Below are 26,117 nucleotides of genomic sequence, written 5' to 3' on the forward strand. Positions count from 1 at the left end.
ATCGTGAGATTCAACTGGAAATCAGTGGCAAAGAAAGGGTGAGCTGGGGGATTATGGGATGGGCGAGGATCCTCAGGCAGGATTTTAGGTTTGGAATGGAGGTCGAAGTGGGGTGCATGAGGGTCTTGGCCTGGATGTATGGAGAGCAGTGGGTTGGCCGAACTCCCGGGGTGATCTGATCCAAGTGTGGTCTACACCTTGGTGGCGTCATCACATTGTTTTCATGTTTATTTATTTTCTCTCAAAGAACAAAACAAGGATTTTCCAACATCATCATTGGCCTTGTGTTTTCCATCTTTACATTTCAAGGATGAATCCATTATTGTATGGATATGTACTGATAGGAAATAGTTCACCAATCATGCGCCTTTCGGGTTTTCCTTTCATACTTTATTGTCCGTTCGCAAAAAGTTCCACCAGGAATGACCCAATATCAGATTTTGAGGAAAACCATTTTTTCCATTTTTGACCCATGTGATCGAAAGTCCCAATCCCTGGGGCATGGACCCTGTGATCAAATCCAAGAAAAGGTTAAATATCCAATCAACATTGGGGAACGCATGAAATATGTAACGTTTCATTTTAAAATGTGCCCATAATCGCATTTTTTGGTATTTGACCTTTGACCCCAGTGGGTGGGCCAAGTATGATACTGCTCTGGCATCCTCTTGCCATGTGATGATCACAACTGCCATGTTTGGTGAATTTTTGCCCAAACGTTTGAGGAGTTAGCGTGACAGACGGATGGAGCAGATTACAATATCCCGTTTTCCTTTGTTTTGTGCTCACCTTGTCTAGTTTGTAAGCGACATTTGTGAAGTGACGTCATAATGACCTTTGCTAACACTCCCCTGCCCCCACTGTTAACCCATCCCCATCCCCCTCTTGCCTGTTTTCCCCTCTATTCTCAATTTGTTCCCCTTGAAGGAGCTAGGGCTCCCACATCGATCGGAAGAATGGACGCGACAAAAAGCTGGAATTCATCCGAGTTGCTTTAATCAAACCAAACACTCAGGCACTCTGAAAAGCCCGTTTATCGGGCAGCAATATATATACATATTATCCCGGAGCGTTTGCCCAGGAAAGGCGAGAGGGGGCGTGGCCCAGCGTCCTGGCTGTGGCCTGGCAAGTTGAGCGCGGGCCTGCCCGGGCGTCCTGGACGAGCCCGGCATGGTGATCGCTCCGCGTCCTTGATAGGTGCAAGGCGATTGTGAAAACCCAGCGGTAGCCGCTACACCCTCTACCATCCTCTTTTCCACCATCTTCCCACATTCCCAGCTTGATGACACAAGTATCCCCTCAATACGGAGGAAGCCCCAAAAAGCCGGGGAAAAGGAACGGAAAGAGCTCGGTGAGCTTTTCCCATCTGATGACGAACATGATGATGATGATGATGATGATGATGACGATGGCCTTGTACCGAAAGATAAGTTGTGGCTTTGTCACCTAAAGGTAGAAACTATCGACAGCTGCCTTGTTTGTATTTCCTGTTGTGAAGTGATGAAGAATCAACCACCGCACGTGGGAAAAATAGTGAAACACGATGTAACCACTCAGATGTGGTGGTGTGTGGAATACCTCCGGTTCCTTTGTCTCATTTCCGTCATTTTGAACATGATGCGATCGTGTAATTTCGTCGCACCTTCCTCTCCTGGTACTCATTTCCTTCTCCTTTTTAATGTTTTATTCGATATTTGTTTTTATTTTAATATATTTATTTCCTGCGGTCCTTTGTCCTTCCCGTACCAGACAAACGAAGGAAGGAAAGCGATGACGAGGAGGGATCACGTGATTCTTCCGATGGAAGTCTCACCGATGAGGATGAGGAGGAAAATGAAGTGCTCGGTGAGTCTTGTTCACTACAAAGTTACATTTTGTAAATTTTCTATCAAATTCCGCATCCTTTTATAAACTTGTAACTTTTCGACTTGTGACGTTATAAACTTGTAACGTTAACTTTTCGACGTTAATGTTGCACTATAACAGTATTCCGGTGTGATGGTGCAGGGTGATGAGGTAGATGGATCAGAGCAGAGTCGCAATTCCAAATTCTTTTACTGGAATAATAATCAAAGATGCACAACATGAGATGCCGGCCTGGCGCATTCACACACAATATTCGCCGCAACCGGATGTGCTGTGAGTGTAAGAGCAGTGATGTTGTTTACTGTTCAATTAATCATGCACAGAATGCTTGCATTAATCCTAATATCCCAACAAATAACATCGCCAACCAAACAACGTAATCAATCACGGTATTGAAGGAGCTCGGGCTCCCACGTCGATCGGAAGAATGGACGCGACAAAAAGCTGGAATTCGTCCGAGTTGCTTTATTCAAACAAAACACTCAGGTACTCTGAAAAGCCCGTTTATCGGGCAGCAATATATATACACACATTATCCCGGAGCGTTTGCCCAGGAAAGGCGAGAGGGTGCGTGGCCGAGCGTCCTGGCTGCGGCCTGGCAAGTTGAGGGCGAGCCTGCCCGGGCGTCCTGGACGAGCCCGGCATGGTGATCGCTCCGCGTCCTTGATAGGTGCAAGGCGATTGTGAAAACCCAGCGGCAGCCGCTACACACGTCCCCCCAGAATCGACTTGCACCGGCAGGGTCAATTTGAGGGGGGTCCTGATGACCCGGCCAAAGCGACCCCTGGCGGGTCGGGGGGGGGGTCCGGTGTGGTGGTGGGCGGTCGAGTGGGGGGCACCGTGGACGGGGGGCGGCCTCGCCACGGTGGAAGGGCCACCCGTAGTGGTTGGTCGACGTCCACGTGCGCCGGCTTGAGGCGGTCCACCGCAATCCGGTCCGACCTGCCGCTGATGTCGATGACGAACGACTTGTCGTCCCGTCGCAGGACCCGGAAGGGCCCGTCGTACGGCTGCCGGAGTGGCCCCCGATGTGCGTCGTGACGCACAAAAACATACTCCGCTGTGCGAAGTGCTGGGGGGACGTAGGACTGGGGGTCACCGTGGTGGGATGTTGGCATGGGGGCAAACCATCGGGCGGCCTCCTGGAGGTCCGAGCGCTGGTGAGCTGCGGACCAGGGACTGGTAGCGTCGGACACGAATTCGCCCGGGACGCGTAGCACCTGGCCGTAGACAAACTCGGCGGTGGATGCCTGGAGGTCCTCCTTGGGGGCCGTGCGGAGGCCCAAAAGGACCCACGGCAGCCGGTCCGCCCAACCGCCGTCTTGAAGGCCGGCCATGAGCGCGGCCTTCATGGAGCGGTGGAATCGCTCGCACAACCCGTTTGCTTGGGGGTGGTAGGCCGTAGTACGGTGGAGCTTGACCCCCAGGTTGCGGGCGACCGCACCCCACATCTCGGAGGTGAACTGTGGTCCGCGGTCTGACGAGATGTCCGCCGGTGCGCCAAAGCGGGCGACCCAGGTGGCGATGAAAGCCTGCGCCACGTCAGCGGTGGTGGTGGAGACGAGGGGAACGGCCTCTGGCCACCTGGTGGTCCTGTCCACCATGGTGAGCAGGTGTGTGAACCCCCGTGACGGGGGGAGGGGGCCCACCAGATCCACGTTGACGTGGTCGAAACGTCGTTCGGGCACGGTGAAAGGTGCCAGCGGGGCCTGGGTGTGTCGGTGGACCTTGGCCCATTGGCAGGCTGTGCAGGTGCTGGTCCAATCGCGGACGTCCCGACGAAGGCCGTGCCAGACGAATCGCGCCGACACCAGCTTCTGGGAAGCTTTCCGGCCCGGGTGGGAAAGGCCGTGGAGGGAGGCGAAGATGCGGCGTTGCCAGGTGACGGGCACGATGGGTAGCTGGCCTTGGGAGACGTCGCAGAGCAAGACAGTGTCCGCGAAGGGGATGTCGGCCAGGCGGAGGCCCGTGTCCGCCGCCCGGAGGGCTTGCACCGTGGTGTCGGTGGTTTGGTCCGCCGCCATAAGCGCGAAGTCAACGCCCAGGTGGACCGCGTTCGCGCTGGCCCGGGAAAGACAGTCAGCCACGGCGTTGTTTTTGCCGGCGACGTGCCGGATGTCCGTGGTAAACTCCTACACGGCGGAGAGGTGGCGCTGTTGGCGGGCCGACCACGGCTCCTTGACCTTGGCCATTGTGTAAACCAATGGCTTGTGGTCGACGAACGCCGTGAAAGGTCGGCCCTCCAGGAGGTGGCAGAAATGGCGGACGGCCAGGTGTAGACCGAGGAGCTCACGGTCAAATGTGCTGTATTTGAGCTCGTTCGGCCGGAGCTGCCGGCTGAAAAAAGCGAGTGGCTGCCAAACCCCGTTCACCCATTGCTCATGTACGGCGCCCACCGCGTAGTCGGAGGCATCCGTGGTGAGGGCGATGGGAGCGTTGAGCACCGGGTGAGCGAGCAGTGTTGCGGCGGCGAGGGCCCGCTTTGAGCTTTGGAAGGCCGCGTCCATTGCTGCGGACCAGGCGATGTCGTGCTTGGCCGGCTTGCCCCGGAGGGCTTCGTAGAGGGGCCGCATGAGTTGAGCAGCGCGGGGCACGAAGTGGTGATAAAAATTCACCATTCCCAGGAATTCCTGCAGGGCCTTTATGGTGCGGGGACGCGGGAACGTGGTGATGGCCTCGACCTTGGTTGGCAGCGGCACGGCCCCGTTCTTGGTGATGTGGTGGCCCAAAAAATCAACGGCCGTCGTGCCGAAGTGGCATTTGGCCGGGTTGACGATGAGGCCGTGCTCGCTGAGGCGCCTGAACAGTGTTCGTAGGTGGAGGAGGTGCTCGGCCCAGGACGTGCTGGCGACGAGGATGTCGTCCAGGTAAACGAAAAGGAACGGCAGGTCACGCAGCACGCCGTCCATCAAGCGCTGGAACGCCTGAGCCGCGTTCTTGAGACCAAACAGCATCCGTAATAATTCGAATAAGCCGAACGGCGTGATGACTGCCGTTTTAGGGACGTCGGCCGCCCTGACAGGTACCTGGTGATATCCCCGTATGAGATCAATTTTCGAAAAAATGACCCGTCCCGCCAGACGGGCGGAGAAGTCTTGGATGTGCGGGATCGGATACCTGTCGGGGGTGGTAGCGTCGTTAAGGCGGCGGTAGTCGCCACATGGGCGCCAGCCGCCCCCTGGCTTTGGGACGATGTGTAGTGGCGAAGCCCACGCGCTATCGGAGCGCCGCACGATGCCGAGGTGTTCTAAAGCGTCGAACTCGGCTTTGGCCACGGCGAGCTTGGCTGGGTCGAGGCGGCGGGCTCTGGCGTAGACCGGCGGGCCCGTGGTTGGTATGTGGTGCTCGATCCCATGCCGTACTGAGACGGCCGAAAACGTCGGCCGCGTGAGGGCCAGGAACTCCTTGAGCAGGCGAGCAAACTCGTTCGCCGCCGGGAGGGCGCATACCAGCTCGGTCGGCGCGGAGCTGCTCAATGTGCATACCAAGGAGCTGAAGGTTTCGGCGTTGATTAAACGACGCCGTTGGACGTCCACCAGCAGTCCGTGTGCGCAGAGGAAGTCGGCGCCTAGCAGAGCCATGGGCACGTTTGCGGTTACAAACGTCCAAGTAAAGCGTTGGCCGCCGAAGCAGAGGGTGACGTTGCGCGGGCCGAAGGTGCGGATGGCCGATCCGTTGGCCGCAACCAAGGAGGGGCCGCAAACCGCTGACTGCCTGTCCTGGTCAGAGGCGGGTATGACGCTCAGTTGGGCGCCGGTGTCGCACAGGAAGCTCCGTCCGGACGCTTTATCCGTGATGAACAGTAAGTTGCCCGTGTGGCCGGCGCTCATGGCTGGTAATGAACGCCGGCCCGGCCGTTTCCCGGCCTGCCGAAGGTGCATGGGGGTCGGCATGTCCGGGCCTTCTGTCCGAACCTGGCATGATAGTAACACCACGCTTGGTCAGGTGGAGGCCCCGGTCGTCGTGCTGGAGGTGGTCGGGTCGGTGTAGCGGCCGGCAATTGCGTCGGCAGTTCGGTCGTCGACCGTGCCGGGTGCTCGAGCGCCATGGGTGTTGCGTCGGACGGCGGTGGGCCCCAGGTCGCTGCTGCGATGCGCTGGTCTGCGGCGGAGATCTTGTCGGCTTCCCTGGCAAGGGCACGGGGATCCGTGATCATCGTGCTTGCCAGGGCGAGGCGTACCGGGCTAGGCAGCTGACGGAGGAACAGCTCCCGGAACAGGAATGCCGGAGAGTGCTCGCCGAGCAGCGAAAGCATGTTGTCCATTCGCTCGGAAGGGCGCGTGTCGCCGAGCTCAGGCAGGTCGAGCAGGCGCCGTGCGCGTTCCGCCGATGGGAGGGCAAAAGCGTCGAGGAGGAGCTTTTTAATCGCGCCGTATTTGTCATCGGCTGGCGGGCTCTCGAGGAGGCTCAGGGCGTGGGCCGCGGTGGCTGAACCGAGCGCTGCTACCACATGGTGGAAGCGGGTGTCGTCGGCCGTGATGCCTCGCAGGGCGAACAGGGAGTCCGCCTGTGCGAACCAAACCGCTGCGTGAGCCTCCCAGAAGGTATGCAGTTTAAGGGCGACTGCCGTGTCCATGTCGGTAGGTCACCAATGAAGGAGCTCGGGCTCCCACGTCGATCGGAAGAATGGACGCGACAAAAAGCTGGAATTCGTCCGAGTTGCTTTATTCAAACAAAACACTCAGGTACTCTGAAAAGCCCGTTTATCGGGCAGCAATATATATACACACATTATCCCGGAGCGTTTGCCCAGGAAAGGCGAGAGGGGGCGTGGCCGAGCGTCCTGGCAAGTTGAGGGCGAGCCTGCCCGGGCGTCCTGGACGAGCCCGGCATGGTGATCGCTCCGCGTCCTTGATAGGTGCAAGGCGATTGTGAAAACCCAGCGGTAGCCGCTACAGTATCACTGTACCATAATTGTCCCCAGAACACATTTGGTATGATGGATTGACAGAGATGGTTTGACTAAATGCCTCCATTGTTCCCCGAGTTTGTAGGCCTTAACTAATAACAACCCAATAATGCACTATACGAATTTACTTGCAACATTGATGATAAACTCAACAACATCGTGCCTCAATATTCACTATTTTGAGAGAAATTGATCCATACCTGGAATAATAATCAAAGATGCACAACATGAGATGCCGGCCTGGCGCATTCAAACACAATATTCGCCGCAACCGGATGTGCTGTAAGAACAGTGGTGTTGTTCACAGCAGATGGTCCGGGGCTGCATCTCCACTCATTATTATTATTCGGACTGGTTTCTGAATTTTAATATTAATCTCGTCATTATTCTGAATTGTATAATAATCGCAGATATAAAACAGGAGATGCAGGCTTGGTGCCTTCCGATACGCCGTTCGCGGCAACTGAGGCGCTGTAAGAGCAACTGTGTTGTTAACACCCGGTGGTCAGCGATTGCATCTCCACTCTTTATCATTCAGGCTGCCTTCTGCGTTTTAATATTAATCATCATTATTTTGAGGTTTTTTTATGGGGTGGTAGTAATGAAAATGGGGGTAGTAGTTTTTCTCGTAACACTAACACTCCAGCGTCCACAAATATCAACCAATTCGGATCAAACTTGACATGCAGCATCCTTACCACAAGGACCAGGTTGGTATTACATTTCAGCCCGATCCGTTGAAAAATGGCGTACATAGGCGACCATTTTTCTTTTTGGTCATGAAAACGACGTTAACACTCTGGCGTCTACAAATATTAACAGATTTTGATCAAACTTAATGTTTAACCCTTACCACACAAGGTAGGTTTCTATTGCATTCCAACCCGATCTGTCACAAAATGGCCGCCATAGGCCGGCATATTTTTTCAGCTCTGAAACGACGTTAACAATCTAGCGTCCACATATATTGACGAATTTTCATCAAACTTGGCATGTGAGACCCGACCTACTTTAAAGTTGTCCAGTCAGTTCAGTTGAGTTCTGCTTCCCTGGAAGCTCAAATTATTTTGTAAATCCAAGATGGTCACTAAACCTTTAGCCCAATGGGCTTGATTAGAGTTTATGAACGAGATGTTTTAACTTGTAACAAGCGTTACGCCTAGGTCCTCCGTCGGGGAAGTGATGTGAGTTGACAAAGTGGAAGACGCAGAAAACATGCCATGATATGATATTTCTCTCACAAGGTTCAGACATACATGGAGGCGGCCATCTTGGATTTTGACGTGGCGACCCAATTTTCAATAGCGTTCCTCCTTGTGCCTAGATACACCCACACACCAGAGTAGAAGTTGGTACTTCACTTATTTTTCAAGATATTTCGCTCTCAATGTTCAGACATACATGGCGGTGGCCATCTTGGATTTTGACGTGGCGACCCAATTTTCAATAGCGTTCTTCCTTATGCGTAGGTACACCCACACACCAGATTAGAAGTTAGTAGTTCGTTTATTTTTCATGATATTTCGCTCACAAATTTCAGACATTTATATGGTGGCGGCCATCTTGGATTTTGACGGGGCGACCCAATTTTCAATAGCGTTCTTCCTTGTGCCGAGATACACCCACACACCATATTAGAAGTTGGTACTCCGCTTATTTTTCAAGATATTCCGCTCAAGGTTCAGACATAGATGGCATCAGACATACATGGCGGCGGCCATCTTGTATTTTGACGTGGGTTGCACCCGCACACCACATTCGAATGCGGTCCTTCACTTACGCCAGCACGCACGCATGCATGCACGAACGGACGGACACACGGACGGATGGGAAAACAATAATCCCCATTTCGCTCCGCGGTGCGACAAGGGACAATAACCCAGTATTGGTGTAGGGAACCCTGAAAGTCACGTGATAACTGAATAAATAATGTGGGATCATGTGATTAAATGTGGGCCCACAAAGAACAGGCTCCAGGTATCTGCTCTCTTGGAAGATCATAAAAACCAACGTTTGCCTCCGAGGTAAGAACCGCTGTGTTGGGCCGAGACAAACTTCATCCCTTTGTTCTTGGTTTTCAGATGCTGCGACCAAGAAAGTAAAGGCCACGATTGATCAGGAAGAGCTTGCGGAGCTGGTGGTTGGAGGACGGGACAACGTAGAAAACCTCACGCTCTCGGATGATGAGGCATAGAAGGAAAATCAAAATGACTAATTGTAATTATATGATAAACATTTAATTAATAAACAAACTCCATGAACCTATTTAATGAGAGTTCGCTGCTCGAGAGGATAAACTTTTGTTCTCTTCGTTGATCCCACATCCATCCATTGACCGGTTACCTTTCAATTGTTAGTTTACTAAATCCCATAGAGGATGTAAAGTGAGTATACTCATGATAACATGATGGGTTCACACAAAGTAGGTTATCAAGAGCAAAGATTGTGGGTTCATCAGGTGGATTAACTCGTACCTGGAGGAAGAGGAGCACGACCTTTACCTTGACCTTTTGTTGGGAGACGTTTGAGATTCCCAGATCCTGAGCATCATCTTCTATCGGTGTGAAATGAGATTCCCAATCTAACCAATGTACTATATTATTGTTTTGTTTTATGGAATTAAATTTTTACTCCAAATCCGCCATTTTGGTAAATTTATTTATTTATTATAATTTGCAATGGTCCATCAATCAATCAATTGAGTTCGTACATTTGTTCCTCAAAGTATCAAATCCTTCCGAAGCACCTAAAGGTTTCATCTCAGGTATTTGTAAAACATCGGGAAATCGGGACTACCTTGGACTGGTCCATTTTGATGAACATGAAACAGCAATATTCCAATGTTCAGGTACGAGTCCCAAAAACCATCAAACAACCAATCCAAACCCCCCAGTTCAAAACGAGTGAAGTAAATAAAAAAATACTTACTGTGGTTTAAATAAAATCACCTTTTGTTAAACATCCGTATGAAGGTCACCTTCACTTGGAGACCTAAATAAATAGTCCACAATAAATCAGATGTACCAGAACAGAGTTCAGCTTTCATGAGTCACGTTTAATGCAAAGTAACAGATTTTTTTTTTAACAGGAAGTGAATACTATAAATGGATGAGGTATGTGTATCATGTTAATATTTATGTATTTCAGCTGGAGCTGATGTGGAATGCGATCCACCACAATTGTTGTCATGGCCTCTTGACTTGATTACGATAATTAACAAATAATATGAAAGAATTCCCATGTTGTAACCACACACCATGTTAAGGTGTAGAGAGCAGATTAATGGGTCCTTCCATGGTATGGCATTTTAATTTCAAAATAAATAACAAAAACAATCATAATATTGGAACAAAGCATATATTAAATAATAATAATAACAATATCAGCATCATGAGGAGTTGTTCTTTCCGAACTTCTTTCCTGGAAGTCCTTGCAGTGTCCACATGTTTTATACCTCTCCCATTTCCCCCCAAGCCCTCTCCCTCCCTCAGTTCTCCCGATATCCCTGCTCTCAAATGTTATGTTTGTGTCCTTCCCCCTCTCTCCCGATCTTATCTACCGCTCCCCTTATTTTTTGTGTTTTTTGTGTTGGTTTGACTTTTTGTGTGATTAATATTAGCTCTTTCATGAGCCTCGATCTTGTAAACCAAAAAAAGTGTTTTACAAACATTCTGCTCTACACAGTTTCACACGATCATTGCCTGAGTTCTTCTTCATCTCCTGGAAGTTACAAAATATCACCTTCATCAATCACCCATCCTTACTAATTAATTATATATATATAGTGCGAGAAAAGTTCACTTCCCCATCTCTGGAAGCTTAGGGGAGGATGCTTTGGTTTAAACTTCCACTTAGAATAAGTGAAATTGTAACATTTTGAAAATTACGAATTATTCTCACTCAGATCCAGGTGAAAATGATGTACTCTAGTTAAAAGTAGTTTTACTCTTACTTACAGTTTAAGTTAACCTTAGAATTACTGTAGGTAACTCTATTGTGATTTATATATGCTGCAGTAAGGTTTGATGGTAACTGAAGTGATTACAGTTCTTATTACAGTGGTTTGTTCTTTATACCTTTGCGGTTCTTAATACCTCCTAATACCAGATGTTACACACGAGGAGAAACGGTTGTGGCACAAACGCATTTTCCAGGAACGTAACCCCCACGATATTTAAGGGTCCCCCTGGTGTACAATATTTCACTTTCATGGAACTGATGAAGGTTTTATCAAAATATAATTATTCTCTAACTTACAAAATTCTCTTCATTGTCCCTCAACGACAACACCAACTCAAAGTTAGAAATTTGGTTAAATGTTCGTTGCATCATTTTCAAATTTCAAGCTGTTACTCTAGTCCTCTCTCTGTGCCACTTTCAGGACAAATTACTTTGAGAAGATTTGACCACCTGGTTCATCGTTAAGTGAATTCGTTATCGTTAAGTTATTGTTAATTGTTATTTTGTTAATTGTTATTGTTAATTGTTATTGTTAATTGTTATTGTTATTGTTGTTGTTAATTTTTTTGTTTGTTTGTTTGTTTGTTTTTTGTATACAAGATCGAGGCTCGTGAAAGAGCGAACATTAATCACACAGAAAGACAGACACACAAAACAAATAACATCGGGAGCGGTAGACAAGATGGGTAGAGAGGGGGAAGGACACAAACACAACATTTGAGAGCAGGGACCGAGAGACATGAAGACATCGAGAGAACTGTGGGAGGGAGAGGGCTTTGGGGGGGAGGCATGGGAAGGGGGGGGGGGGGGAAAGGTATAAAACATATGGACACTGCCAAGACTTCCAGGAAAGAAGTTGGAATTTCAAACAAGGTGGATCTGGGGTGAATTAGTGGGGGTAGAAAAGATCAAGGTTTTGGATGGGGGAAGATAAGAGATGGTGGTGAACAGCTGTTTTGAAGACCTGGAGGGAGGAGTGTGATTGAAGTGAGTGTGGGAGTTTGTTCCAGAGGCGGGAGAAAAGAGGAATGAAAGAGTGAAGGTGAGCAGAGAGCCGGGATTTCGGCAGTTTAACCATCAGAGGGTGGCTGGCAGATCTTGTGCGACCTGTAGGAATATTTGGGGGACAGAGCACAGAGAGAGCTGGGGGAGCAAGGCCGGAGAGGAGTCGGTAGAAGACAGAAAGACCACCTACCTGCCTGCGGTGAGTGAGTGAAAGGCCCTCAGAGATAGCTTCATCGCGGGAGATTCCAATGATTCTGAAAGCTTTGGATTCAACAGCGTGAAGCCGAGCCAGGTGTGAGGCAGGAGCACCAGCCCATAGGGGAGAACAGTATTCCATTGAGCTGCGGATGAAAGCCTTGTATGTGGTGAGGAGCTCAGGTGTGCCTAGGAAGGACTTCGCACGACGGAGGATGCCCAGTCGGCGACTGGCTTTGGAGGCCAGCTTGGAAATGTGGTTTTCCCAAGAAAGATCATGGCAGATGGTGAGACCCAAAAGCTTGAGCGACAGAACTTCTTGGAGAGGATTGTTGAGAAAGTAGATGGGAGGGTTGTCCAGTCGATCTTTTCGGAGAGACATAGTAAGAGTGTGAGATTTGTCAGGATTGAAAGACAAGTTCCACATGTTTGACCAGTCTGTGATTTTGTCCAGGTCTTCAGAGAGTGAGGAGGCTGCAGACTGCCGATCTGAGGGAAGAGGAATGGAGCGGCAGAGAGTGGAGTCATCAGCAAAGAGATACAGAGGATTTTCCAGAGAGTCGGAGAGATCATTGATAAAGACCAGAAAAAGCACAGGGCCCATCACACTGCCTTGGGGAACTCCAGCCTGAACGGGAAGGGGAGATGAGAGAAATCCATTCAGGGCCACACGTTGACTACGACCAGAGAGGAAGTCCGCAAGCCATGCATGGAGATTTCCATGGATACCATAGGAGGAGAGTTTGGTGAGCAGAGCTGGGTGCCAGACCGTATCGAAGGCACGTGATATGTCAAGGGAGACAGCTCTGATTTCCTGTTTGGCATTGAGGACCTCCATCCATTGTTGAGACAGCAGAAGCAGCATGTCCAGAGTAGAGTGACCTGGTCTGAAACCAAATTGATGATCAGAGATCAAGCCATTGGAGAAGAGGAAAGATTTCATATCCGAAGCAATGATGGATTCCATGACTGCTGATAATTGGGAGCAGGCTGATTGGTCTGTAGTTGCAAGGATCTGTTTTTGCACCTTTTTTGTGTAAAGCGGTAATGCTTGCTGATTTCCAGGATGCTGGCAGATGACCTTGAGCAAAGGATAGGGTGAAAAGAACAGAGAGAGGGTGAGATAGAGCGGCAGAGCAGGATTTTAGGACCCGTGGGCTGATGCCATCTGGTCCAGTTGCAGAATCAGAGTCGAGGTTTGACAAAAACTCCTCCACCTTGTCAGGAGAGAAGGTCACAGAGTCCAGGAGCAGTTTGGTTCGACTGGGAAAGGTGGGAACAGAGAGAGATGGGTTTGGGACTAAGGATTTTCAGGCAAACACAGAGTTGAGGCATTCGGCTTTGTCACGTGCGATGTCAACTGTGTGGCCATTTGAGGTAAGGGAGGGGATGGAGGGGGAACAAACACCAGAAACGGATTTGACCAGACGCCACCAGGATTTGGAGGAAGGAAACAGGTTTGAGAGTTCATTCTTGAGTGAGGAGAGATAGTGCTTCCTGGCACTCCTGAGGGTAGACACACACTTGTTCCGAGCTTGGTGGAAGGAACTGAGATTTCCTTCAGTTGGATTAGCCTTCCAAGAGGCAAAGGCAAGTTGTTTCAGGGCAACTGCCTCACCACAAGATTCAGTGTACCATGGACGGGAGGAAGGGTAAGACAACTGAAGGCGAGATGGGATAAATCTGTGCATGAGAGAGATCAGTTTGCTTTGGAAGAATTCCCAGGAAGAATTGATGTCAGAGGCAGTGGAGATGGGAGACCAATCCAGACGATTGATGGCTGCTTGAAGACCGTCCCAGTCGGCCTGAGTGAAATGCCAGACTCGTCGACGCTGAGGAGGCTCTCTGAGAATGGCCAGAGAGATGTCCACTTTGACAAGCACATGATCAGAAGAACCGATTGGAGCAGAAGAAGAGCAGCAGACATTAGCAGGGAAGTTAGTCATAAGCAAGTCTAGAAGAGAAGATACTCCATTGGCTGAGATCCGGGTCGGGAAATTGACAGATTGTGTCAATCCCAGTGAGTCACAGAAGTCCTTTGCTGAGGTGCCATGACTGGTGAGAGAGGAACCCACACCCAACCAGGTAGCATGATGACAATTGAAGTCACCACATATGAGGAAGAGAGAGTTGGGATGAGTGGATAGAAGTTGGTCCATGTTGTCAGACAGTGAAATGTAGATGGAGTCATCACTGTTTGGGGGATGGTACAGAACACATATGAACAAAAGGTGGGAGCGGAGAGGAAGCCGTAGCCAGAGGTACTCTTGGGGGTGAGGAGGAGAGAGGGCAGTGCAAGGAGAGTGAGGAAGAGAGTTTTTGATAAAGATAGCCACCCCACCACCAGGCCGAGGCTCAGGTCTATCATACCGGAGGAGGGAGTAACCAGGAAGAGATATTAAGGAATCAGAGACATCTTGAAGGAGGAAAGTCTCTGTTAAGCAGATCAAGTCTGGATTGTCAGAAGCAACCTGTATGGAGAGATCAGTCAGGTTTGAGCGAAGGCCCCGGATGTTTGAGGTCCATACCGTTAATGAAGAGAGAGGGGGAGCATCGGGTACAGGACAGGGGAGGGGAGGAGTAGGGTAAGATGAAGGATGAGAGGGGGAGGTAGGGAGAGCAGTTGTTAGTGTGTCAGCGATTGCAGAAGAGTTCCAAGAAAGGGAAGGATGAGGAGGATGAAAGGTTTGAAGGTGAAGGGATGAGGCACAGAGAGGGGTTGTTTGAGGGGGGGCAGAGGAAAGAAGAAGGTTGGGGGGGGTGTGGAGGTATGAGATAGAAGGGAGACGAAGTGGGGAGGAGGCAGCTTTGAGGAGGAGGGGGGAGGAGGGAGAATTGGAGAGGAATGGTATGGGGGGAGATTTGAATGGGAGGGGTTGGGGGGGAGTTTTGAAGGGGAGGAGTGAGGGGGCAGTTTAGGAGGGGAAGGGCAAGGGGGGAGTTCAGGAGTGGAAGGGCAAGGGGGGAGTTCAGGAGTGGAGGGGTAGGGGGGGAGTTTAAGAGTGGTGGGGCAAGGGGGGAGTTTAGGAGTGTAGGTGCAAGGGGAGGGATTTGGATGGGAGGGGCAAGAGGGGAGTTTAGAAAGTGGATGATTAATGAAAGACGAACATTGAAAACAAATTGGGTTTGTTGTGATTTTCAAGTTAGCAATCCGGTTCAGAATGATGGAGGAGGGATGGAATGAATGTGAATTTAGACCATGTAGTGAGGGAGATGTATAAGATATTGAATTTCTTTTTTTTGAGGTGGAATGAGTTGGAGAGGAAATTGAGAAAAGCCTTTTAAATAGGAAGAAAAACAGCGTGTTGTAAAATACCACTGAGTAAAACACTGAAGGGGAAAGGTTATACATATTTAAATAATATTTAAACAGAACCGTGAACAATCTTATGTGCACAAAAATACCAACGGGGGGAGAGCCGAGAGGGACCACCACGAGTCACGTGAAGGGCAAACGGTGGATGGCAAGGAGTTAATGGGGGCGGGGCGAACAGCACACCTGGACAGAAAATACAGGATGAGTCAACAGTACACGTGGAGAAAGGAAAATAAATGTTTTTGGTTTTTTTTGTTTTTGTTTGGTTTTTGGGGGTGGGGGAGGGGGGAGGTGGGGATTTAGAACGTTAGACAGAGTATTATGTTCGGGGTAGAAGGGAAAAAAACTAAGAGCCAAGCAAAACACGATTAAGATAACAAACACCGACAGATAACAAACACCGACGGGGGTACAACTACAAGGCCACACACGAGGAGCAGAACACGATTAAATAATTACAAGTTACAGGAAATTCAAACCAAAAGTAACTATAATCAAAAGAATAACGCATGGACGATAAAATAACGAGTTGAAATTTGACAATCTATCTGGGGAAATGGGGGAGAAACACGTGGTCGAAGAACGAACGAATAAGAATGAATAAACGAATGAGAACAGAGAAGGAAATGTTTTTTTTTTGGATTTTTTTGAGTTGTGATTTACACAAGGAAGAGGGCTATGGGGTGAAAAGATTGGGAAAACAGAGAACGAAAGTTATTGGATCACAAAAACACGGACCGCTGAGCGAAAAACAAAGCCTCAAGGTTGTACAGTGTTCACTGTACAACTACAAGGCCTCAAAACACGACCCGAATTAACACGATTTTCAATACAGGTATGAAAGATTTGCACCGAAAATCTTCGTCGGGAGACGATATATACACCATAAAATAAATAGTTATAACGAAAATACAAATGGGAATAATTACTTAACTTCGATTTCGATGGATAGCATGGAGAGCTGAGAATAAACGAACCCTCGCCAGCAAGACCGGAAACGGAAGCCCAATTGTTAATTAATTGTTATTGTTAATTGTTAATTATTAATTGTTATTGTTAATTTGTTATTAATTTTGTTATTAATTTTAATTATTAATTAATAATTATTAATTAATTATTTATTAATTTTTAATTAATAATTATTTTTTAATTAATAATTATTAATAATAATTTAATATTATTATTATTAATTATATATTAATATATTATAATTTAATATATAATAAATATATAATATATAATATATATATATATATATATATATATAATATATATATATATATATATAATATATAATAAAATATATAATAAAATATATAATAAAATATATTAATAATATTATTTAATAATATTAATAATAATAATTAATAAATTATTAATTATTAATTATTAATAATAATTAATTATTAAATTTGTTATTAATTTGTTATTGTTATTAATTGTTAATTAATTGTTAATTGTTAAATAATTGCATAATTAATTAATTAATTAACGTTATTGTTTATCGTTAAGTGAATTATCAGATCTAGCATTTCGTGTCTTGTTCACCACAATGTACACAATCATCACCACGATGATCATGATAAGAAATATTGTGAAGATGATCAAGATGATCCTTGGAACCACATTCCCTGCAAAACAAAACAACAATTATAATTCACAATTAAAAACCCAAATTATTACAGATTATTCCGTACAACTTCCATCAAGAGGTTAAATGGGCAACTTTCATCAAGAGATTACATGTACAACTTCCATCAAGTGTTTAAACGTACAACTTCCACCCAGAGATTCATTGTACAACTTCCATCCTTCCAGCTTCCAGTGGTGTGGAACCTGTTTGGACCATTAATGGTTTGGGGTCCCAACACAATTACGACAGATCAGAGGAACACGTGACATTCGGACCTGAATCGATTAATCACATTTTATCAACTGATCAAAAAAAAATTGGAAATGGATTAAAATAAAACTTGTATAAGCTTCGCCTCTTTTCCACAATATTGTCGCGCAACCGCCGAAATTTATATCAGGCGATCGCGGATGCCGATCACGAAAGCTTTAACTCCGAGGCGGAAGCTCAATGGCGGATACCAATATCTAACACACCGATGCACGCGGAATGGAGGGAAACAGCGCAAATCCCCGCAGCCTTAACTGTCAAATCAATCACCCGGTAAACTACGTCCAGAGATTATATACAAAAAGTAATGCAAGGGTTTATTGGGAAAAGCAAAGACTGAAAAGCACGCGCCGGTAATGAACTATTCGAAATCGGGATCCCGCACACAACAGATATCAGAGATGGGACAAGGGAGATGAAATACGAAATAAACACGTCTTTTGGTGTAAAATGTACGCGGAGCTCGGGCTTAGCTGTCTCGTCGTCTTCCTTGGCTGCTGTCCAACACCGACCCGACCGCACACCACGAGGTCCTTCGCTCCAAGTCCCACAAGGCCTCGCTCCAAACGCCACGCATCCCACGCAGGCTTGCGGCTTCACACGGGGTCGACTCCGACCAAAGTCCTGCCGCGTCTCAAACCCAACTGCTCAAAACAGACTCGGGCTCTGCACTGCACTGCCAGGAATCCAACTGCTCTGGATCAACTGCGCCAGGAATGTCACTCAACTCGTGCTGAACTCGACTGTCAGGATCGCACCTCAAAACGAACTCCTGATCAGATCCGCACTCCTCACTCTGGTCTCGAAATGGCGTCCGGCTCTTGTTAATATCTCCAGCCGATGACGTCAGCTTTGGCGCACTGCTCTGCCAATCAGAGCCTCCACCGACTCACCCCTGTGCACGCCCACTGCGTCACTCCAACTCGTCCCCTACTCCGTGGTCCTTGTCTTATAGCACGTGCTATGCGAGGTGGGTAGGCCTCTCGGAGGTGCAAATGGTGGCGGCCAATTGTGGCAGTGTTCTCGCCTGATTTCTTCCCAAGTCATGTCATGTCGGGGGGGTTGGGGGGGGGGAGGGGAGGCGTCATTTAGTGTTGTACTAAAGGTCCTAACTAATGTTTATGTGGTTTGCAGTGCCATAATGGACAAAGGTTTGACTACCAGGTGAGACATACAAGGGCTCTACTCATTATTCCCTACACTACTCAACACACGAATCTCCCGGTAGATTCACAATCATACATCTCAGCCGACAAAACACCTACACATGACTTATTACAGGTAGATTCCCTATCGCGACATCTCGAAGCATGTTACCTACTCAGATCTACTCTGCTCTACATATTGCTCCACCAAATTCAAAACAATATTAATCTTTGAAGTTTGCTGAGGTGATGTATGTGCTATGTCTGTGATTTATATTTGCTGTGTGTACTATGTACTTGATTTATAATTACTGTGTACTATGCACATGATTTACAATTACAGTATTTACTTTCATACCTGTATAAAAAATCGTCGGTTATTTTGTGCCACGTTTTTTGCAGCCGAGTACCTTGTTTCCTACCTTGAGGCTTTGTTTTCTCTCAGCGGTCGATTGTGGTCCAATTACTTTCATTCTCAGCTTTTCCCAGTCTTTTCACCCCATACTTCCTTGTTAAAATCTTAACTCAAACAAAAACCAAAAACATTTCCTTCTTTGTTCTTATTCGTTCGTTCGTTCGTTCTTCTCGACCACGTGTTTCACCCTCATTTCCCCAGATAGTTTTTATTGTTCAATTTAAAAATGTTTAAACTTTCCCCTGAAGTGCTATATTCTGTCGTATATTACACCACCTTTTTCTTCTTCTTCTTTAAAAGGTTGCTTTCAACTTGCTCACCAAATCTATTAATTCCCCCAAAAAAAATTCCATCTCTTCCAATTCCTCTTTCCTAAATTCCCTGAACTCACCAGTCACCAGCGTCCTTAAACGTATCTGACTCGAAGGTGACAAGAAGCTCATTTTGCAATAAATGTTCGTTTCCCATTAATCGTGCAACACTTTCTAAAATCCAAACTCACCCCCTCCCCTCCAAATCTTCCCCATCACCCATCCCTTTCAAATCTCCCCCTTGCCCCTTCCCTCCAAAACTCCCCCGAAGCCCTCCCCTCATAAACTCCCCCTAGCCCCTCCCCTTCCAATCTCCCCACCCTCATTTTTTCTCCATTTCCCCCCTCTCACCCCTCCTCCTCAAAGCATCCTCCCCACTTCTTCCCCCGTCCAACTCTCACCTCCATCTCCCCCAACCTTCTTCCTCGCTCTCCCCCCCACCCCCCCTCAAATAACACCTCACTGTGCCTCACCCAATCACCCAATCACCATCAAGCCTTTTGTCCGCTCCATCCTTCCCTTTCTCCAAGCTATTCTGAAATCTCTGACACACTTTCAACAGCTCTCTACCTCTTCCTCCTCTTCCACATCTTACCCTACCCCTCTCCCCCCCCCCCCCCCTGTTCTGTATCCGATGCTCCCCCTTCCTCTTCATTAACGGTATGGACCTCAAACATCCGGGGCCTTCGCTCAAACTTGACTGATCTCTCCACACAGGTTGCTTCTGCCAAACCAGACGTGATCTGCTTAACAAACTTTCCTCCTTCATGTCTCTGATTCTTTAATACCTCTCCGGGTTACTCCCTCCTCCGGTATGATAGACCTGAGCCTCGTGCTGGAGGTGGGGTTGCCATCTTTATCAAAAACTCTCTTCCTCACTCGCCCTGCACTGCCCTCTCTCCACCTCACCCCCAGGAGTACCTCTGGCTCCGGCTTCCCCTTCACTCCCACCTTTTGTTCATATGTGTGTTGTACCGTCCACCAAACAGTGATGACTCCATCTACATCTCCCTGTCTGATAATATGGACCAACTTCTATCTACTCATCCCAACTCTCTCTTCCTCATATGTGGTGATTTCAATTGTCACCATGCCAGTTGGCTGGGTGTGGGTACCTCTCTGACCAGCCATGGCTCCTCAGCAAAGCACTTCTGCAACTCACTGGGACTGACACAATCTGTCAATTTCCCGACCCGGATCTCAGTCAACGGAGCATCTTCTCTTCTGGACTTGGTTTTGACTAACTTCCCTGCAAATGTCTGCTGCTCTTCTTCTGCTCCAATCGGCTCATCTGATCATGTGCTTGTTAAAGTAGACATCTCTGTGACCATTCTCAGAGAGCCTCCTCAGCGTCGACAAGTCTGGCATTTCACTCAGGCCAACTGGCACGGTCTTCAAGGAGCCATCAATCATCTGGACTGGTCTCTCATCTCCACCGCCTCTGACATCAACTCATCCTGGGAATTCTTCCAAAGTAAATTGCTCTCTCTCATGCACAGATTTATCCCATCGCGTCTTCAGTTGTCATACCCTTCCTCCCGTCCATGGTTCACGGAATCTTGGGGGGGGGGGGGGGCAGTTGCCCAGAAACAACTTGCCTTCGTCTCCTGGAAAGCAAATACAATGGAAGGAAATCTAATTTCCTTTCACAAAGCCCGAAACAAGTGTGTGTCCACCCTCAGGAGAGCCAGGAAACAATATCTCTCCACTCTCAAGACCGAACTCTCAAAAACTGTCTCCCTCTTCCAAATCCTGGTGGCGTCTGATCAAATCTGTTTCTGGTGTTTGTTCCCCCTTCATCCCCTCCCTGACCTCAAACGGCTGCACAGCTGACTCCGCACGTGAAAAAGCTGAATGCCTCAACTCTGTGTTTGCCTCAAAATCTTGTGTCCCAAACCCATCCCTCTCTGTACCCACCCCACCCTACCCAGTCATACCGAGCTGCTCCCGGACTCTGTGTCCTTTCCTCCTGACAAGGTGGAGAAGTTTCTGTCAGCCCTCGACTGATTCTGCAACTGGACCTGACGGCATCAGCCCACGGGTCCTAAATTCCTGTTCTGCAGCTCTTTCACTCCCTCTCTCTGTTCTCTTCACCCCCTTTTGCTCAAGGTCATCTGCTATCAGCTTGGAAATCAGCCAACGTCACCACTTTACACAAAAAAGGTGCAAAAACAGATCCTTGCAACGACAGACCAATCAGCCTTCTCCCAATTATCAGCAAAGTCATGGAATCCATCATTGCTTCGGATATCAAATCTTTCCTCTTCTCCAATGGCTTGATCTCTAATCATCAATTTGGTTTCAGACCAGGTCACTCTATTCTGGGCATGCTGCTTCTGCTGTCTCAACAATGGATGGAGGTCATCAATGCCAAACAGGAAATTAGAGCTGTCTCCCTTGACATATCACGTGCCTTCGATACGGTCTGGCGCCCAGCTCTGCTCACCAAACTGTCCTCCTATTAGTCTAGTAGGAAGACTAGGTCCCCCTGCACCCCCCGGAGATATACTTCTAATCAGTGTTTCTAGATTGGAAAAAATGTGTAGAAAATGACTAGCTATGGCCCCAAGCTGAAAAAATGTCCCACATACCATTTTTATGCAAATTACTGCTGCCATTATCAAAAAAACGATTTTTGACATATCTCAGCCAATATTGCAGATAATTGAAAAATGAAGGTGTCTAGACCCATGTTTTGAAGGGCATAGATCATGATAGAACTATTCATAACATGATTACATGTGTCTATGGTATACTAGTATGCTAATTAGTGCTTTATTTACAAAATAATCACAGTTTTACGAAATAATAGACTCATATTAAGGTCCGTCTACACAGACGTTAACACAAAGTTTTATTTTTCTAAATATTACAACTGTCAAAATAGTCCTAGCACTCAATGTGACCACTCTTCTCTTGCTTGTTTTAGATAAACATCATTAGCATTAGTGATTCTACACTGAGTCAGTCATCATCATTTTCATCGAAATCATCAGAGTCAAACTCTTCTTCTCCTTCCTCTTCCTCCTCCTCTTCGTGCTCTCCTGTGTTCAGAAGATCCACCAGTGAGGTTGGTAGGATGGGACCACTGGACCACATTGGTTTCAACAGTCCTTCATCAGTCCTTATCCATCCTTGCTCCTCATAAGGTTTTGGCTTTTCGATGATAGGTTGATCGGCTCTTTTGTACAATGCTACGCGGTGGTTCACACGCTGGATGTGCGGCTTCAGGGCAGACTGGCATGGAGGAAGGCGAGCCAGATCAACCTTGGACTTGGATGTGAGGGTCTTGTCCTCTCCCACCATTTTTCGTAGCAGCTTGGCACGGACAATGTCCACTGATGACTCGCGACTCTGGCCGTACATCACACAGGTGAATTTTTCTAACTGCCTCTCTCCATCAACAGCCTCTCCATTGCCTCACACACTGTTTTGAGGCAAAAGAGGGACTTTGCGTAGGCCTTTCCACTGAGAACACCTTTGAGAGATCCACTTGTTACTAGTTGTGCCTCAAAGAGAATCTCTGCATATCCAGAACCACGCATCTTGTGTCCAGTGAGCATCCCGATGTAGTTCATGGATGTGTGGAAGGGTCCAATCGTTACTACATGACTAGCAAATTCATTTGGCCAGCGCCAGATGATGGGAAGGGCTTTCATGCAGACACCCAGATCAAATGTATTCAGGACCCATCTCTGACCCACCTCAGCAGTTGCTGCCTCGGAACGCTTCAGTAGCTCACGAACAACTGCGTTGTCTGTGATCGGTTGGTGGATAGGCGTGCAGTAGTCGACTGTTGATTTGCTGGGTGGGGGAGAACCAGTTGCAGAGGTGAAACCCCCTAGCCCAGGCACAGGCTGCAGGCCACAGCTTCCGATGTATCTGATGAAGAGCCAGATGTAGTACTCTTGCATCGTAGTGGCATAGACTGTGTCATTCTCTGCTGGCGGTGTGAATGATGAGCCTTCAGGGAACTTCGGGCCAACGCGAGTAAAGTGCAAGGGTGGGAGAGTTTTTGGTGTGTCGACCTTCAGGCTACGCTGTTGTGACCTATTGATGGTAGGTAGCATTCGGTCCTTGCTGCTCTCGAACCCGGGCTTGACCTCCTGCACCATGATTCCTCCAGCACTGTTTACAATGTTGCTGCCGTGCACACTGGTAGTGGTTTTATTCAAGTTGTCCCACTCACAGTGGAATACAAGGTTGCCCTCTCCTGTCACAATTTGTGGTGTACGATAAGTTGAGACTTCATCCAGGACCTTGGCGAGAGCAGTTTCCAACTCCAAGGCGAAATCGTAGCTCTCAGAGTGTCCAAGCCTGTGTAGTATTGTGGTGAGCTGTTTGCTTCGGAACAGGTGCCTTACAGTCACACAGAGGAGAATGTGCTTTGGTAACTTCCATTTTCCATCTGACACTGCATGGCACAGATCTTGTCCAATGGAGAAGACCAGACGCTTCACCTTTTCTGTCTCGATGCCCTCCTTGCCAGTCATTAGCACGCTGAGAAAGCGGACAAGGTCTGGAGGTAGGATGTCTTCAGGATTGAGCTCCATGTCTTCAGCTGTTGGTGGCCATGGTTGGTCTTTACACTCTCTGAAAGCCTGTAGAATACCCTGGCGAAGTTGGAGGGCAACATTTTGGTTCTTGTTTGTGCTTCCGAGTGTGAATGCTCGTGCGAGAGCATTGGAAACTGTTATGTTTGAGCTGTGCACAAGCCAGAAAGAAATGACATCACATTTGTCATGATCAACCTTCGTGAAGTGGATATGCTCCTTGATTGGGTCATTCTGTAGGCGTTTCAGTAGTTTCTCTGACCGATAATTTGAGTTCTCATATCCATTCAGTTTCAGTTCCTCGACATAGAGCAAGCGCAAGGAAGAAAGCTGTAGAACTTTATTCTGCTGGATGACCTGGGTTTGAATGTGTTCCAGTACTGAGTTGAATGCCTTTTCATGGGCGGCTGACATGCAAGCCTGCTCCTTTGGTGCTTCGGCTCTGTGAATCGCACGCTCATAGTTGTAGAATGCTGTGCGGAAAGCTTTAAAACATGACGGATGGTGTTTGGCCTCACATGCAAAGAGGTCTTTGTTTTTCACCTTTCGATGGAGTCGATAGAGACCCATTTTCTCAGCCCGTGTTTCGATTTGCTCCCATGCATTTTCTTTGTTTTTAAAGGATGGGAAGGTTGTAGGCCTCTCAGTATTGCGATGAGCATCTTTGGTCTCAACTTTCTCACAAAATATACACTCTGGCGGGAAGATGGGTTCAGCAGAACCTCCTGGTTTACGAGGAGAGTGATGCCATGATGAGGTTGATGGCCCTGGTTCTGTATCATCTCCCAGACGATGAAAGTGGCGGACAAAGTGCTTATAACACTTGCTGTGATATCCTACTCTTTCTAGGTCATCAGGAAGAGTTGCCGGGATCTGATCACATACTGATTGCATACGACATGGGGAGTCATGCGGTTGGTTGAGACGTCTATCCCGGATCTTTTGAAGCAGTTGCAGTTTTTCTGAAGCAGATCCTTTAATTTTACGGAGGGGCGTGAAATCCCCATGATCAGACATGGATGGTACATGAAGGATGCATGTAGGAGGAGAGCTTTGGGCTGCAGGTTCTACACTCCGTTTTCTTTTGGGCATGCTTGCTGTCGATGTCTACCATCACTGTTAAATGACAAATAAGAAATCACGAATGATGTTAAAAGTGCCTGTGAAAGGAGGCTCTGAGTTTTCAGTGAGGTAACAGAGGTTCTGAGTCATGTTCTACACTAGGGTACTTTTTAGCTGACTAAACCATGTTTAGTGGCATCAAAAGTGCTAATAGCTAAAACATCTAAATTCTTCCACACTAACGTTAGCTATCTAGGCCATGAAACATTGTGCTAAGTTACTGTAGCTAGCTCAGCTGTCGTGCCTCTTTCTGGTTCAATTCATATACAGAAGTCAACAGATATGTCTCATGTTTGGCATTAACAAAAGTTTAAGTTACACCGACATTAGGAACATACTGTACATAGATGAGGCTAGCTTTAACGTTAGCTAACATGGTGCTAGCTGGCTCAGCTGTTATTCTGCCTGTTTATGATTTCATGCAGAAACTGAAGTCAAGAGTGTGAGTAACATTATAGTTAGCATCTTACCTGGCTAGATTGGAGGATGAATACCAAGAACAACACACAGATGGAATGGAAGACTGAACTTTCAACTGAGGTATTCAATAACATCAACGTTACCAATTGATACGAGCGCGCGACATTACCAATTGATACGAGCGCGCGAGCGTGCATGTTACATGGATGGAAATGTAAAATGGCAGCTATAGCAGCACTAATTTGGATCTCTAGTCTGTCATTTCTGCACTGTGATTGGATAACATAAAAAAATATGTTTGGGAGTTAACAGCAGGAGTTGGTAGATTTTACGTGGGCTGGGTGAGAAACCTTTAAATAAGCAAGTGAAAATCTCTCGCAATACAAAGTCAATGGTGGGAAGAAAAGTTGAGTGGTACCAATGTTACTGCCAATGTCCCGCCCCTATGCAAGACTCAGGAGCATCTTGTTGACATTTAACCTTGAAAATACCTGGGTTTAGACCCCTTATGTACCATGTTAAGTTATCTGCAGTATTAACGTATCCTTATCATTTGTAAAACTGATTATTTTGTAATTACAGCATTAATATGCATACTAGTATACCATAGACACATGTAATCATGTTATGAATAGTTCTATCATGATCTATGCCCTTCAAAACATGGGTCTAGACACCTTCATTTTTCAATTATCTGCAATATTGGCTGAGATATGTCAAAAATCGTTTTTTTGATAATGGCAGCAGTAATTTGCATAAAAATGGTATGTGGGACATTTTTTCAGCTTGGGGCCATAGCTAGTCATTTTCTACACATTTTTTCCAATCTAGAAACACTGATTAGAAGTATATCTCCGGGGGGTGCAGGGGGACCTAGTCTTCCTACTAGACTATATGGTATCCATGGAAATCTCCATGCATGGCTTTCGGACTTCCTCTCCAGTCGTAGTCAACGTGTGGCCCTGAATGGGTTTCTCTCATCTCCCCTTCCTGTTCA

General features: G+C 47.4%; 2 protein-coding genes across 2 annotated transcripts in view; one reads left to right on the top strand and one right to left on the bottom strand.

Annotated features, from left to right (window-relative positions):
• The window catches only part of LOC144893293 (nucleolar complex protein 2 homolog), a 224,249-nt gene extending 214,832 nt beyond the window's left edge, over nucleotides 1-9,417 (top strand). Inside the window, exons 18-19 of the mRNA XM_078783470.1 lie at nucleotides 1,750-1,845; nucleotides 8,857-9,417. Coding sequence (XP_078639596.1) covers nucleotides 1,750-1,845; nucleotides 8,857-8,969 — 209 coding nt within the window. The 3' untranslated portion in view covers nucleotides 8,970-9,417. The remainder of the gene's footprint in view (nucleotides 1-1,749; nucleotides 1,846-8,856) is intronic.
• Nucleotides 9,418-16,745: 7,328 nt separating this feature from the next.
• Nucleotides 16,746-26,117, bottom strand: part of LOC137417974 (uncharacterized) — a 213,745-nt gene continuing 204,373 nt past the window's right edge. The window contains exon 5 of the mRNA XM_078773590.1: nucleotides 16,746-16,882. Coding sequence (XP_078629716.1) covers nucleotides 16,746-16,882 — 137 coding nt within the window. The remainder of the gene's footprint in view (nucleotides 16,883-26,117) is intronic.

This window comes from Myxine glutinosa, chromosome 1, assembly GCF_964187855.1.
Source record: "Myxine glutinosa chromosome 1, kmMyxGlut1.1, whole genome shotgun sequence".
In the NCBI taxonomy this organism is placed as follows: Eukaryota; Metazoa; Chordata; class Myxini; order Myxiniformes; family Myxinidae; genus Myxine; species Myxine glutinosa.